Source organism: Pyxicephalus adspersus, chromosome 12, assembly GCF_032062135.1.
Source record: "Pyxicephalus adspersus chromosome 12, UCB_Pads_2.0, whole genome shotgun sequence".
Classification (NCBI taxonomy): Eukaryota; Metazoa; Chordata; class Amphibia; order Anura; family Pyxicephalidae; genus Pyxicephalus; species Pyxicephalus adspersus.
In genome coordinates this window covers 41,593,435-41,608,041 of record NC_092869.1, presented here as the reverse complement: position 1 = coordinate 41,608,041, position 14,607 = coordinate 41,593,435, and the positions used below count along the sequence as shown (strand labels likewise).

The 14,607-nt window shown below is 39.1% G+C and overlaps 1 protein-coding gene across 14 annotated transcripts in view; it reads right to left on the bottom strand.

The window, feature by feature from the left end:
* Positions 1-2,522: 2,522 nt before the first annotated feature.
* Positions 2,523-14,607, bottom strand: part of EVL (Enah/Vasp-like) — a 92,169-nt gene continuing 80,084 nt past the window's right edge. For 5 of the 14 annotated variants that reach the window (XM_072428812.1, XM_072428811.1, XM_072428806.1 and 2 more), the window contains 8 exons: positions 13,985-14,106; positions 13,205-13,265; positions 12,159-12,219; positions 10,065-10,149; positions 9,913-9,975; positions 5,966-6,035; positions 4,772-4,829; positions 2,523-3,202 (listed from right to left, as the gene is read on the bottom strand). In XM_072428812.1, the coding sequence (XP_072284913.1) occupies positions 3,165-3,202; positions 4,772-4,829; positions 5,966-6,035; positions 9,913-9,975; positions 10,065-10,149; positions 12,159-12,219; positions 13,205-13,265; positions 13,985-14,106 (558 nt within the window). In that variant the 3' untranslated portion in view covers positions 2,523-3,164. The remainder of the gene's footprint in view (positions 3,203-4,771; positions 4,830-5,965; positions 6,036-9,912; positions 9,976-10,064; positions 10,150-12,158; positions 12,220-13,204; positions 13,266-13,984; positions 14,107-14,607) is intronic. The other 9 variants (XM_072428809.1, XM_072428819.1, XM_072428817.1 and 6 more) reach the window with 7 other exon arrangements.

Sequence of the window (14,607 nt, the reverse complement as noted above, 5' to 3'; positions counted from 1 at the left end):
GATTTTGGAGATAATGCGCAGGTGACTTTAACATTGTGCTATGCTTTTGATGTGCTGAGGTGTGATTAAAAATGAATGGCATGGCAGTGCACACATGACGTTACTTAATGTTGTACTTACTGCAATTACTGCAATGTTAAGGCAGCGATATATTAGAGAGGTGTCCTACTGGCTCTGTTAGATTTTGTTATATATAGCAGATGGGTTGGAAATATGACCGCATGATCTCAAGGAATTCCTGGGAGATTTCTCATCCTCTTTTTGGAATGACTGTTCGCAAATGCAAAAGAAAAGACTCCATGCTTAAATGTTGTTGGGCTATTTTCTCTCATGTAATGATCTTGGAGTACTCACTTCCTAATGAACGTTCTTGAGCCATTTTCCCTTGGAATCTAATGATCTTGGAGGATCCTGAATGAACGTTGGGTCATTTGGGCTTGGAATTTTATTATCTTTGGGGATAGTCTTCTGTAAAAATCTTTTTGGGCAGTTTGCAGTCCGCTAAGAATTTATTAATCTTGTTGGTATGCTTCACTTAATGAACATTCCTGGGCCATTTCCTTTTATGATCTTGGGAGTATTTTCTGAATAAATGTTTTGGGACATTTTCTCTTAAACTCCAAAGATCTTGGGAGTATTCCTATACTTATTAAACATTATTGGACCATTTTCTACTAGAATCCAGTGATCTGGGAGTATTCTCCTCTAAACGAATATTTTTAGGCCAATTTATCCCGTGATCTTCGGGGTATTTTCTACTGCATGAACATTCTTGGGCAATTTCCTCCTAGAATCTACTAGACCTCAATGATTTATGAGAAATCTTTGCTGTGTGAACATTATTGGGCCATTTTCCCCTAGAATCCACAAGAATACAACGATCTTGGGGGTATTCTCTTCCAAATATATGTTTTTGGACATTTTCTCTTAGAATGTAATCATTTTGGAGTATTCCTCTACCTATTGAACATTGAACCATTTTCTCCTAGAATCAAATGATCTTGGGGTTTTCTCTTTTAAATGAATATTATTGGGACATTTTATACTAGAATCACATTATTTTTGGGGTGTTCTTCTCTGAATGAACATTCTTGGGCAATAATTTCCTCCTAGAATTCAATCATCTTGGAGTATTGTCTTCTAAATGAATGTTTCTGTGCCATTTTCTCTTAGAACCCCAATGATCTTGGGGGGTATTTTAAGAGAAAATGTCCAAAAACATGTATTCCTAAGAGAAGTCAATGATCTTGGGAGTATTCCATTACCTATTGAACATTGGACTATTTTCTCCTAGAATCCAATTATCTTGGGGTATTCTCTTCTAAATAAATAGCATTGAGCCATTTTATCTTAGAATTACAAAATTTTGGGGGTATCCTCTACTGAATGAACATACTGGGGCAATTTCCTCCTAGAATCTACTAGAGTCCAATTTTTTTGGGTATTCTCTTTTGAATAAACATTATTGGGCCATTTTCACCTAGAATCTACTAAGAGTTCAATAACCTTGGAGTATTCTCTTCTGAATGAATGTTTATGTATTTCTCTTTTCAAACTTGATGATCTTGATCGTATTCCTATACCGATTGAACATTATTGGACCATTTGCTCCTAAAATCTACTAGTATACAATGATCTTGGGGTATTTTCTACTGAATGAACATTCTTGCGCCATTTTAACCTAGAATCTACTTGAGTTCAATGGTCTTGGGGTATTCTATTCTGAATGTTATTTTCTAAATGTCGTATTCTAAATGTTTAGGTAATTCTTGCTTCAAATTCCCATGATTTTGAAAGTATTTATATACCTACTGAACATTATTGGACCATTTTCTCCTAGAATCCAATGATTTAGGGAGTTTTCTCAACCTAATGACTATCCTTGGGCAATTTTCTTTATGGTTTTAGGGGTATTCTCTTCTAAATAAATGTTCTTGGGCCATTTTATCCTAAAATTCAATGATCTTGGAGTATTTCTAAACCTAAGGAACATTCTTGGGCCATTTCCTCCTAGAACCCATAGATTTTGGGGGGTATTTTTTACTGAATGAATATTCTTGGGTCATTTCATCCTACGAGCATGGGATAATCTCAGTATTCTCTTCTAAATTAATGTTTGTGGGACAATCTCTCCTAGAATCCAATCATCTGGGCAGTATTTTCTCCTGAATATATGTTTTTTTGGACGATTTCTCTTAGAGGTCAATGACCTTTGGAGTATTCTTATACCTTTTTAACATTCTTTGGCCATTTTCTCCTAGAACCCAATGGGGTATTCTGTTCTAAAAGAACCTTCTTGGCTTATGATCTTGGGGGTATTCTCTTCTGAATGAACATTCTTGGGCTTTTTACGTCATACACCAAGATATTTTGAAGAGAACAACCTTAGAACACAAAGGGATAGCCTTGCTAAAAAAATTTTTAAACCATAACCAAAATAGCCTTGGAACATTCAATTACTTAGGTGGAAGATTCTTTTTTTGGCAGCCAATCTTCCTCAACAAGGAAACACAAATCACAGCTTCTTGGACAATAAACCATTTATTACCAATATGAATACAGCTACTGAGGTGCACTGATGTACCATTTTAATATTGTGATGAAGTGGAAAATCTCCTTTATTACTTTTGTTTTTAATATATAATATTTTGTCACCATACGATTTTTTTTGGAACGTGAGTCTGATTCTCTTGTGATCCTGAAATAAAATTCCATTGGCAAAAAAAGAAATAAAAAAAAAAAAAGGGTCCTAACAATGCAGGCTACCAGGAAAATTTACTTTGAAGTCATCCTCCTAAAAAAAAAGCAAATGGCTCACTTTTTTTTCTCTTTTTTTAAATCACTACCAAATGAAAAATAATACATTTAAATAAGCAATTATATCATACAAAAAAAAGGCTGACCAATCTTTGTGTGCAATGTCAGATGAAGTCTAAAAATTAAAAAAAAAAAAAAATCAAATGTAAAAATGTTTGAATATTTTTTCTTTCATGGTAAGACTTATAAGCAAATCCAAGGCTGCAAGCTTCAAAGTGTGTCTGCTAAGGAGAAAGGGTCAGAGTGGAAGTGCCGTCCTTCTGGTAATGACCATTCCAACACTCAGCTCAGCGGACGCTCTCGGACTTTTCTGTACATTCCCACAGCGTAAAGTTCTTCCGCCATCATTATGTTGTACTGATCCTGCTCAGCTCCTGCCTGATCGCTGAAAGGAAAACAAAGAATCAACCTAAACCTGGAAAAATTAGGAATTTAAAATGCATACATGCAGCCGTTTATCTTTTGCTTTAGAAGATTCCATTCCCATGTACTTCCCCTAACCCACTTCCATGCCATAGTGTGTCAAATACTTTGAATGCTTGTATTTAAGTAAAAAAAAATGTAATAAATTTACACAATGGGAATAACACCCTTGGAAACATTAAGGTTTGCATTCCCCAGAGGTAGTTATATACAAACAGAAAGGAAGAAAAAAAGACTGGGTTTATGATGACAAAAATCCCATTTTATATTTTGGCAAAGCAGTAAGAATGCCAATAACTAGGAGAGTATATTATGAGTAAAATTCAATAGTAAGTACATATGGTAAAAAAGACCCCCCCTCCAGAAACAGATGAGGGGAAATGCTTTTAGTACTAGACATGAGCTGATAAGCTAGGTACTGAAGGTAATCGTCTCAAAGCTGACGAGTTTCGCCGGTAGGCTTCGTCAGGGGACGGATAAGAGACCATTAATGCGACCCACAGGAGATGCAGATGAAACAGTTAATAGTGACAGTGTCAGCAATGAACCCCTATGGTGGTTCCTATGAATACTTTATTGCTGACAATAATAACTGTTTCTTCTCGATCCCCTGTGGGTCGCATTAATGGTCTCTTATCCATCCCCTGACGAAGCCTACTGACGAAACGCGTCGGAATTGAGACAATTACCATCCTGATACCTTCAGTACCTATATTTATGTATTATTTACACTTATATATTTGTCTATCACTAAAGGCATTTCCCCTCATCAGTTTCTATGGGAAAGCCTTTTTTACCATATGTACTAACTATTGAATTGTACTTATTGTATACTCACCTACTTCTTGGCATTCTTACTGCTAGGCCAAATATAAATTTCATTTTTGCCAGCATAAACCCAGCCATTTTTCTTCTTTTCTATTAATAATAAATGTAAGGAATATAGATCTGCATTTGTTCACAATTTTCCAGTGCATTATGTTAATGCAAATAGTTTGGAAATGTGCCAAAACATCTAAAATTAACACACCATATTTTTTTTTGTCAACTCACCCCAATGAGTACATGAAAACTAAAATATTAATATAAAATATTTGATTTTGCAAAGACTAGAACCTCCATTTATTTTGGTCTGTCTCCAGGTTGCAGATTCTCTCTCGCCCTGTCGGGAGAACCATTTGTCAGCAGGATGGGCAGTAAAGGGGAAATCCCTCTAATGGAACTCTGAATAGAATAATAACCCGGAGGAGCGCTTATCTTTACTCAATATTGAAAGCTAAAACATTTCTTCCTTCCAATGAAGTCAATGCATTTTGCTAAAACCCCCCAATTTTTTGCTGACATGTTCAGGTATTCAAACTCTTAATGTCACATATTCCTAATCTCTATTCACCTTTGCTGCATTGATCAAATGCTTGTTTGCCGGATCCAGACATACATTCCTAAACGTTATGGCCATCAGTCCATGAACATGTTCATACTAGGTACAAAACAGAATGACAAGAAGGAGAAGCCGAGAGCTTGGACTTACCATCAATTATCTCTTCTTTGACTTTATGTAACTCTCTAACGACTTCCTCTAGTATTTCCTGAAGAGCAAGAATATTATTAGCAAAAATTCTTGAGAACTTCCACAGAAAGAACGAGAAAGCATCATTTGTTTTGTCTGAATGAAAGCCGACATTGAAAGCTGAGCTTTGGGAGATGTCAAAAGTACTCTTACGGTAGGGTTACCCTCTATACTGTAAGAGTTACTTGTTTTCTGCCTATGGTAGGAATGAAAAGCAGCATTATAATGCAAAATGCAGGGCAAGCATTGTAAGTAAGGAACCAGAGTACCAGTCTACAATATAGGGGCACTGGCTGCTAAGAGAGAATAGTAAGGAAAGTACAATTGCTTTCTTATGATATCCTAAAGCAGTCTTCCCTGAACTTTTTAACACAAGGAACCTTGAAATAAATATCAGGTCTTTGAGAGCACCGGCTATAATTATTATATCTAAAGCTCACATAATATTATTGTGGTGGTCAGTGGGAGGAATTCCTCCTTTATTGCTGGCCATTGGAAATAATGTCACCCTTATAGATAGCCAAAAAGTTCATTGGTGTCCCCTAAATTGACCTGAGAGGAACAAATTGGAGCCCTTAGCAGCCTTTGGGGGTACTTACGTTGAGAAACACTGGCCTAGACACAAACTCTTGCATTGCACAGGGGATTGCTTGAAAATGTCTTGCACACTGAGCTGTGAATAGGTTTGAGTTATGTTATCCAAGGCCTTGCGTTCAAGATGGCTGGAGAAGCCAAACCCAGTTGAGGACCAGGCAGAGATGTAAGCGTTGGCTAGGGAGCTTATGGATGATGAGAGATAACTATAATGAACCTCTTTAACTGGAATCAACAAAACCCAATTTTGAGGGTCATCCATAGATTTTAGAATAGAGTATAAGCAATGTGTATTTTATGGGCACTACAAAAATGGTTTTGTGGAAGATCACTACTAGAAGGCCAAATTATTAGAGGTAGCCAATATCCGTTACTAGCAATGGAGACTAAAAAGTAAAGTAAAAAGTAATGACATATCATTCAGATATTCCTGGTGCAGGCAGTGGAATCTAAATCCTAGCCCCAGTGTCCCAATGAATGGCTAGCAAGCGTCAACATTGTGAGAAGAGATTCTCGGCATAGGATTGACGTGGACCATACCAATGTATTAAACAGACTCACTTGTTTCATTCTGTCAAAGTCTAAGGCGTCCGATGATACGTCATTGCTGCTGTTTACAGGCTTCATCCTGCTTAAAAATGAAACGATTAAAAACAATAAAAAGAAATCACAACATCACACCAAAGCTGGCATACATATTACTTGACAACTTTGATAAATCTCATAGTATAGTCTTGAAGAGAACCAGTCTAAAGTATAGTAACCACAAGAATATAAAGCACTTAGTAACAAAGTGAATTCAGCATCAGAGGGGAGAACATAGGAAGCTTTATTGACTAATGAAGATAATAGTGACAGCTTGTAGTTATAGTTCAATGTTCTCTTGTCAGAAAAGGAATATGGGAGCCTCCAATGTTGATTTTAATCCATAGGTAGCTGTTGTGGGGCAGCCTTCCTTGCCCTTTCTTTACTTATTGGTTAATGACCCAGGATAAGTATTTATACATTGATATGCACCAACACACTTCGTTGGCTACCTGCTTGTTCCAAGTGAGAAAATCAATAAGTAATATAGCCTGCCAATGAGCAAACACAAAAAAAGTCACTATTACCTTCATTGTTCACAGAAAACTTTATCTGAGATCTCCTCTGATCCTAATTATACTTTGTTACAATGAGTTCAACATTTGAGACCTTTTGGCTAAGCCCCACCATCCCGGCACCAGTTCCACCCTCCCATCATGCCCTTATAAGCCTTACAATGTCACATATTAGCTCAAGGAAAAAAAGATACAATAGGTATTTGCTTCCCAAAAGAGAAAATGTAATAAGGGATAGAAAAGTTGCCAAGCATGCTTTGCAGTTGCCTCTTTTGATCCCCAACATGGTGCAGATGGTCAGTTAAGAAGGCTGTCCGAGCCCAGCCTTTATGGGTTTTTATAGTTTTGCAACGTGCTTGCAAAAAAACAGTAGGATTTAGTTCTACAAAAATGCTCTGCACCCAAAACAGCCAAGTGCCAGTGAGAAGATCACTGTTTTAGGTTTCAATGTCATCTGCCAATCTGCAAAGGCAAGAATGCCATCGTGAATATCCTATATAGATTCTCTAAGCTCTAAGCTTTCTTGGCGACATTGCTTACTGTCTGCATAGGGAGCAGATAGAGGAACCAATGGTGGTTATACTGGGGGAATCATCATGTCAGCCTTTCTCAACCTATTTACCCCAGAGGAACCCTTCAAATGAGTTTGAGATCTCAGGGTAAAAAGAATAATTAAGGGTTGGTTGGAATGCCCCAATTACAGAGATAATCAGACAGAATGTCCTATACCGTGTTAGTCAAAATGCCACCCTTCTGGACAGTTTAATGATATTTGGTTTCCTCTCACTGGCTCTGCAAATGGTGTTGCACCTGGAACAATCCAGGAATCAGATGGGAGGTCAATCAACTAAAGCTCATTGAAACCCTAACACCCACTGGAGGAAACATAGGGTTCCATGGAACTCTAGTTGAGAATGGCTGCACTAGTTGGCATGGAGCACTTCACTGGGGCAGCAAGGGGATTTTCCAATGGCTCAGTGGCAGCCAATTCTGGGTCTGGAAGCCTACTGTATAGGGAAATATTATACAGGAGCTTGGCATGTGCCCTGGCAGTAAAGGAGATGTTCAATGACCAAGGATGGTTTTGTGCTCCAGAAGCATAGCACAAGGTATTACTGGCCTACATGTGAGCAAGTTTCATGTGTATGTGACATGGGAAAAGGTACCAGCACCTGACAAGCCCACATCCCATAGCACCGGACCCTAAATCCCAAAGGGCACAAATGGCTGCTTTCCTTACAGGGGATCTCCCATTAAGTGGTGAACTGGTGCTGCGCACCATATGTAGTTCAAGGTCTAAAGGTTCAAGGTCTAAAGGTAATTGTCCATGGAGTAACTCTTATTGTTGTTGAGAGTCATGGTCTTCAAACTGCCTGATCATGAGTATCCAAAGGTTTCAATATTTAATGGACATATATAGATATCAGGAGGTCTAACTTTACTAAATATGCATGAATTTTCTGGTCATTGAGTACAAAGGTAACTAGCTTGTGGAAACAAAGTTTCCCAAAGCACACCTACAAACTCACATTTTGCCATCATGTACATAGCAATGCCAACACAATTATAGGAAAAAACATTCATCTGTGAGCATCAGGTGAAGGAAGCAGGATGGGAATCAGAGTGACTGAGCTTGTGCACAGAGTGAATGCACCAAAAAGGATCCTTTATGATAAGAAAAACAATTGGCCTGGCCACCAAGTACAAAGTAGTTCATTTTCAGCTGTAATAGGGCTCATTTTGCTCACATTGCTCATTTTTTGCCTTTTCAAATTCTTACCCACACCTTCCTTACTCCAACCAGCCAATATACATTCAGCCAAGATGAGCACTCTCTGCCATTTACTAGAACAACACAGCTCTGTCTGTTCTTATAGTAAAAAGCAGGGGGCGCTCCCATTGGCAGCTGGTTTTAGGAAGCACACCCTATTGATTTACACTGGGTGCAGAGTTTGCAGCACTTGATTGGGCTATAGGATGTCTACACAGTAATTATGCCAGGAAAATTATATCAGGAAGTTATTCATCATGCACACCCATCACCCTGTGTGTAGTCACTTTAGGAATGGCCCTACATTCCTACCAGCACTTTTAGAAAACTAGCATCTTTGCCAGATTTCTATTCTGGCCTAAACTTCCTCTAACATCCAAGTGTGCAAATAGCGGCTGGCTATAAGCGATGAAGCACAGCCAAGCGTAAGCAGCGTGGCTAAAAGCTCAACTGGTTGCCAAAAAAACTTTTTTAACCAAGCATAGACATTAAAACAGAGGCTGCGGTGTCTTCCAAGGTTTTCCGATGGCCACAGAGGCGTCTGTATCACTTAACAACACAATCACTGAACACAACAATAAAATGAGCACATCCATTACAATGCATTCCTTGCCAACATACAGTGGAGGTTTCTGATCTGCTCTCTGGGACAGACTGGTGATCAGTGCCAACCGGTGAAGTGGGCACATTGCATATGCCAGTCAGTAAAAGTAGTAAGAGCCCAACACAGCATGAAGAGACTCATAGCATTGTCTCATCACTAGATCTTTAGAAAACGTGGACTTGTATATACAAATATTCATTAACTGGGTCTTGGAACAATTGGCCATGACCATTTTTGGGAACAGATTTAGGAAGGATCATTGTTCAAACAGGATACTGCTGAGCAGGTGTTCTATGGAAAGCGAGGGAGGACAATGGTAGTCTCCTATTAGCAGTTCTTCCACTTTTGAGATTCATATAGCTCTGCCACATTGAACAGCTCTGTTTAGCAGGGGAGGAAATCATATTCTTCTGCTGCAATTAGGTCAAACTGACTAATTGTACCCCTAAACCAGGACTGTGAAAGGAAAAGGAGTGCAGTGATGAGACCATCTCTCGTCCTTCCACATGAAGCAATAGGCTTCTTCCTCTACGATTCTGAGCTCTGCTGTAGACATTAAGCCATATGTATTAAAGCTCTCCAAGGCTAAAGAAGATACACTTTCATCCGTGAAGCTGGGTAATCCAGCAAACCTGGAATGGATCTGGTCCAGGATTGTAAACATTTGCTAGCAAATAGCTTTTTAGAAATCCACTTCAGGTTTGCTAGATCCCCCAGCTTCACTGATGAAAGTGTATCCTCTCTAGCCTTGGAGAGCTTTAATAAATCAGGGCCATTAGGAGGCTGAAATGCAATATTTGTCTTTAATATTTGCCTGGGGTTCAGCTTTAATAAAGAACAAAAACTCTTCCGTTATTTCTCTTTTCATTGCACCCTCCACTGCTTGCAGGCCTTAAGAACATATACAAAAATAAAACACTGTAATGACACCAGAAAGGGCAACAACTACAAAGACAAGGTGCGGAACAGACAGACAAAAACTGTGCACGGAACAAGCGGACGCGGCCGAAGAGGCGCGGCTTCGGTTTGGTACCTAGAGGGTGGCTGAGATTGAATGGGGCTCTTAGCTTCTGGGCTCTTCACCACTGGAGGTGTTCTATGGCAATGGAATGAGATAGCACATGAATTTAGCGCACTGCAAGATCAGGGTCATGCAATACAAGTACAGCTGTGCCTTCCACTTACCTGGAGAGTAATGAGGGAACGGGCTTTTCAACTGAATTACTCCTTTCCCACGGCTTTTTCCCCAAGTCTGTAAACACAGGATAATCTAAAATTATTAGAATTATAGATCAGACAAGGTTACGTCCTAAAGGAGGTGACGTGATAAGAGATGGACGGGTAATGGGGCCAGGGGACAGCTAGATTGGGGAAGAAGCACAAAGGATACTATTGAAATGTTCCCAATACTTTGATGTAAGATTTTATAATTGATAAATGGATATTTATTGTCAGCACGAGGCTGCTCTTATGTCTCGTCTGTCTCTGGTATTCCACTAACCCGACTCTCTCCTCTACAATCTATTATGAATGCTGCAGCCAGATTCATCCATCCTTCCCACCGCTCCTCTTCTCCTGCATCTCTTTGTAGTTCTCTTCATTGACTTCCATTTCACCTTAGAATCAAATTCATCTCCTGTGCTTTGCCTTCAAATCACCCCACAGTTCTTGTCCCACTTACCTTTCTGCCCTGATAGAATAATACCCCCCCAGCCGCTCTCTCCGCTCCTCCAATGACCTACTAATGACTTCCTCAGTCATAACCTCATCACACGCACAGATACAAGACTTCTCTAGAGCTGCCCCGACTCTCTGGAATGGTCTTCCTCATCCTATTCGGCTTGCTCCTACTTTCTGCTCCTTTAAAAGAGTTCCTAAAACCCAACGCTTCAACCTCACCTACCCGTCTTCTTCTGTCCTTTAAATCCCTCACTACTCACCCACCATTCCTTAACCCCCTCCTATTTTGTGTTACTGCCCCAAACTCTTAGATTGTAAGCTCTTCTGGGCATGGTCCTTTCCTCCTCCTGTGTCACTGTATCTGTCTCCTGAAACCCCTATTTAATGTACAGCGCTGCCTAATATGTTGGCACTATATAAATCATAATATTATTATCTCATGTCAACAGGATATCCAATTCTTTCTCCCATCTCTGTCTCCCTCTCTAATCCCTGCTACTAGAGATGGGGGCAATCAACTGCAATGCTAACTGGACTATAGCAGCAAGTGGAAAAAATATATATACTGTATACATTATATATATCTATATATATATATATATATATATATATATATATAAACCTGGTAGAAAAAAACAATGAATAAATGTTGCATGGGGATAAACAGAAATGTTAATGACAACCAGTATCATATGTCATTTTGTATTCTTCCACTGGATTCAACTTTAGAGTGCCTCTAGACTCCATAGAGCAACCATTCTCAACCATCAATCCATGGAACCCTGGGGTCCATCTGGTAGTTATTAGGAGTTCCATGAGCTTTTAGCTTTTATCATCCAATGAATTTTGACCTCCCATGTGATGGTGCCTACATGGTTCCAGGTCCAATGCCATTTGGCAGAGCCAGTAAGATAACACCGGTGACATTTCAAGTAACTCTAATACGTATTCTTTCTTGGTAATGGGCAAATGCTTCTCATTGACTTCAATAAGTACATATTATCAGGGGTTCCTGAAGTTTAGTTCAAGGGTTCCTCTGGGGTAAAAAGGTTGAGAAAGGGTGCTATAGAGCATTAGATGTAGAGGCGCAACTCAACTATTCTTAGGCAGCTGCTTGCTGGATCCCTTATTCTAGGCACAGCACTAACAGCCATTCCCGCACAGATCGTGGCGGTGGGCACCTTGCCAGCCACTTGCATGCCCACATTGCTGTGCGGTTCCTAATGAACTAGCGCCTGCACATTTGACAGTGAGCAGTACTCAACCGCTCCCTGTCGCACCCATTTACTCTCTATTGGGCTGCCAGTAGTGGGACACTACATGTATGCTATGTGTAGCAGTTCACCAAAGGATGCGTTCTATTGAAACACACCGCAACCTCACTGCCTGTGTGAACATAGCGTAACACAAAGCATTCATGTTTTTAGATACAACCAGTCTGGTTACAGTCTCTTCCATAGATATTGCCTTGTGGTGTTGGCAGATACCCAACAGATAAAAGAAAGTCAAAAATGAAGGGGTGAGAAGATGGATGGATGGATGGATGGATGGACGGACGGACGGACGGACGGATAGTGTGGACAATAAAACTGATCCTACCTGCAGAATTCTGAGGTGTGGGACCTCGAGTATTGGGAGAAGATGAAAGACTGGCATCGTCCTATACAAATACAAAGAGAACAAAAGAATCAAATAAACAATGTGTATATAACATTCTAAGCTTTTTCACTGTAAGGTCTGTGAAAATGTGGAATCAGCTCCCTCGGGAAGTAGTTTCAGAAAGTTCTATAGATTGCTTTAGGAAAAAGCTGGATGATTTCTAGAAGCACAGAATATAACTGGGGATTAAGGCTTTAAAGTAAAAATAACAGAGACTGCTGATCCAGGGAACATCCGATTGCCTCAGGGAATCAGGAAGGAATTATTTTCCTCCATTGGAGCAAATTATACCTGGGTTTTTTTGCCTTCCTTTGGATCAAAGGGTTGTATATCTGGGATATGTTTATTTCCCTAGTGGTTAAACTTGATGGACTTATGTCTTTTTTTAACCTGACTCACTATGTAACTTCTTCTATAAAACCCTAAATACCATTCTGTATATTGGATAACACATTCAGGCTTTCATTGTTCACCGAGTCTGATATATCAGAGGTGAAGTGCAGAATAAAACATTTGAAAGTGTGTTATCTAAACCAGTGGTCCACAGAAAAATTTGGACATTATTTGCAATTTTTATGTTTTATTAATAATAAAACAAAAATAATATTCCAATAAATTCTTATATTCTGAATGACATATTTCACCTTTATATTGCACTAAATTTACAAACTGTACTAGAGATGGTAAAACAAGGGAGGCGCAGCGTGACGTCAATGTAGTCCTAAATTGTATGGGGCAACCATTACCAATCCGTACGCTTCAGTATTGTTTCCACCATTAAAACAGTTACCCCGCCCCGATCATTATTTTACAAATGTATTTATCTTTTTAAAAAAATTCATATTAATTGTCCGTGGGATTTAAAATTTTTGAACTTAGTGGTCCGTGAGCTCCAAAAGGTTGGCGGCTGCTGATCTAAACAGACATTATACAGCAAGGTCTTACAAATATTTAAGAAGCAATTTCAAATTTATACATTCACGCACATTTTGGCATTCCTCTTCTTTTTTGTCACCAGGTTTTTCTGATTGTGAAGCTGCTTTTCTTCTACAACAAGAGTAAAATGCATGGTTATAGAAAACGTAAAGCTGTACACTGGCCTTCTCTTAGTTTTCTGTGCCCTCCTGTCTTTAAATCTGCCCCGAGCCTCCCCTTTCCTAGTTGTACATTCTCCTCTCACATTTTGTGTTCTAATTTGATTACAAAGACTGTAAGCGTCTCCTCGTGTACATTGGAATCTGCAGCAAATCAGATGGAGCCAGCTCATTTACTGGCTTGAGGACATCCAGCCCTTTCCTACCCAAGTCTGACTATCCTTGGCCCAGCCCTTTCAATCCTTTAGACCAATTATAAAATCTATGCTAGCCTGCATGCAAATTCAGCCTGCCTAGGAACACCCACTTCTCTGATATCCACCTATGAGGGTATTTGGATGTTTGCATACAGTTACTCCCCCTAAGAGCAAGCCAAGTGCCTGCATTAGGGATTAGAGGGACAGAGGTAGGTGCTGTGATTGTTTTTCAGTACAACACCCGGATGGCTGCTTCCTCCAGCTATATATATATATATATATATATATATATATATATATATATATATGCCTACAAAGCAAAAAAGTCACCAAAATCTAGTAATCACTAGGTTTATATTCAGGTATGTAACGAAAGCAAAAGGATTATTGTAGGGAAGGACCAGGAGAGGCAAAATAATACCAGATAAAATTTCAATGTAAAGCATATAACAGTCTAACTTTCCCATAGACATACCTTTTCGCCAGCAGTTTATTCATCTCCTCCATTAAACCTCCTCCACCTCCACCACTGCTTGTTCGATTGGCATCCGTTTTAGAAGCCCCGCAGGGACTAGAACTTCCTGAACCGTCTTCCGGCTTTATAAATAAAGGATGAATATTCAGTCAATTCAATAAAGCAGTTCATATATTAGTGATGACAGAGCAATGATCAATACCAACCAATCAGAAATGTATTGTATTTTCATGGTTATATTTTTTGAAATTCTTATTTTTGATAATTATAATTTTAAAAAATGCAAAACATTTAATAAAGAATGCACCAATGCAATAGAGTTTACAAAACATTTTGGGCTTAAAAGAAAAAAAAACTGCATGCTTTTTGGCAGACTGAGGAAACTGAGTAGCAGGGGGTGTGTCCTTCCTCTGAGTCAGCCTATGATTTCTCTTATTATGGAACTGTGCGCAACTCGCCACCTACTGGTTAAAAATAGTAAATGCAAAATTTTTGTATGCTAAAACCTTATCACCTGATTTGAGTAAAAAAAAGGTAAAATGCTGTAGCCAGACCCATGAACAATATCACAGTCAGGTGAGGTAGTATCAAAGCTCAGGTAGAGCCATTGATTGGCCAGAGAA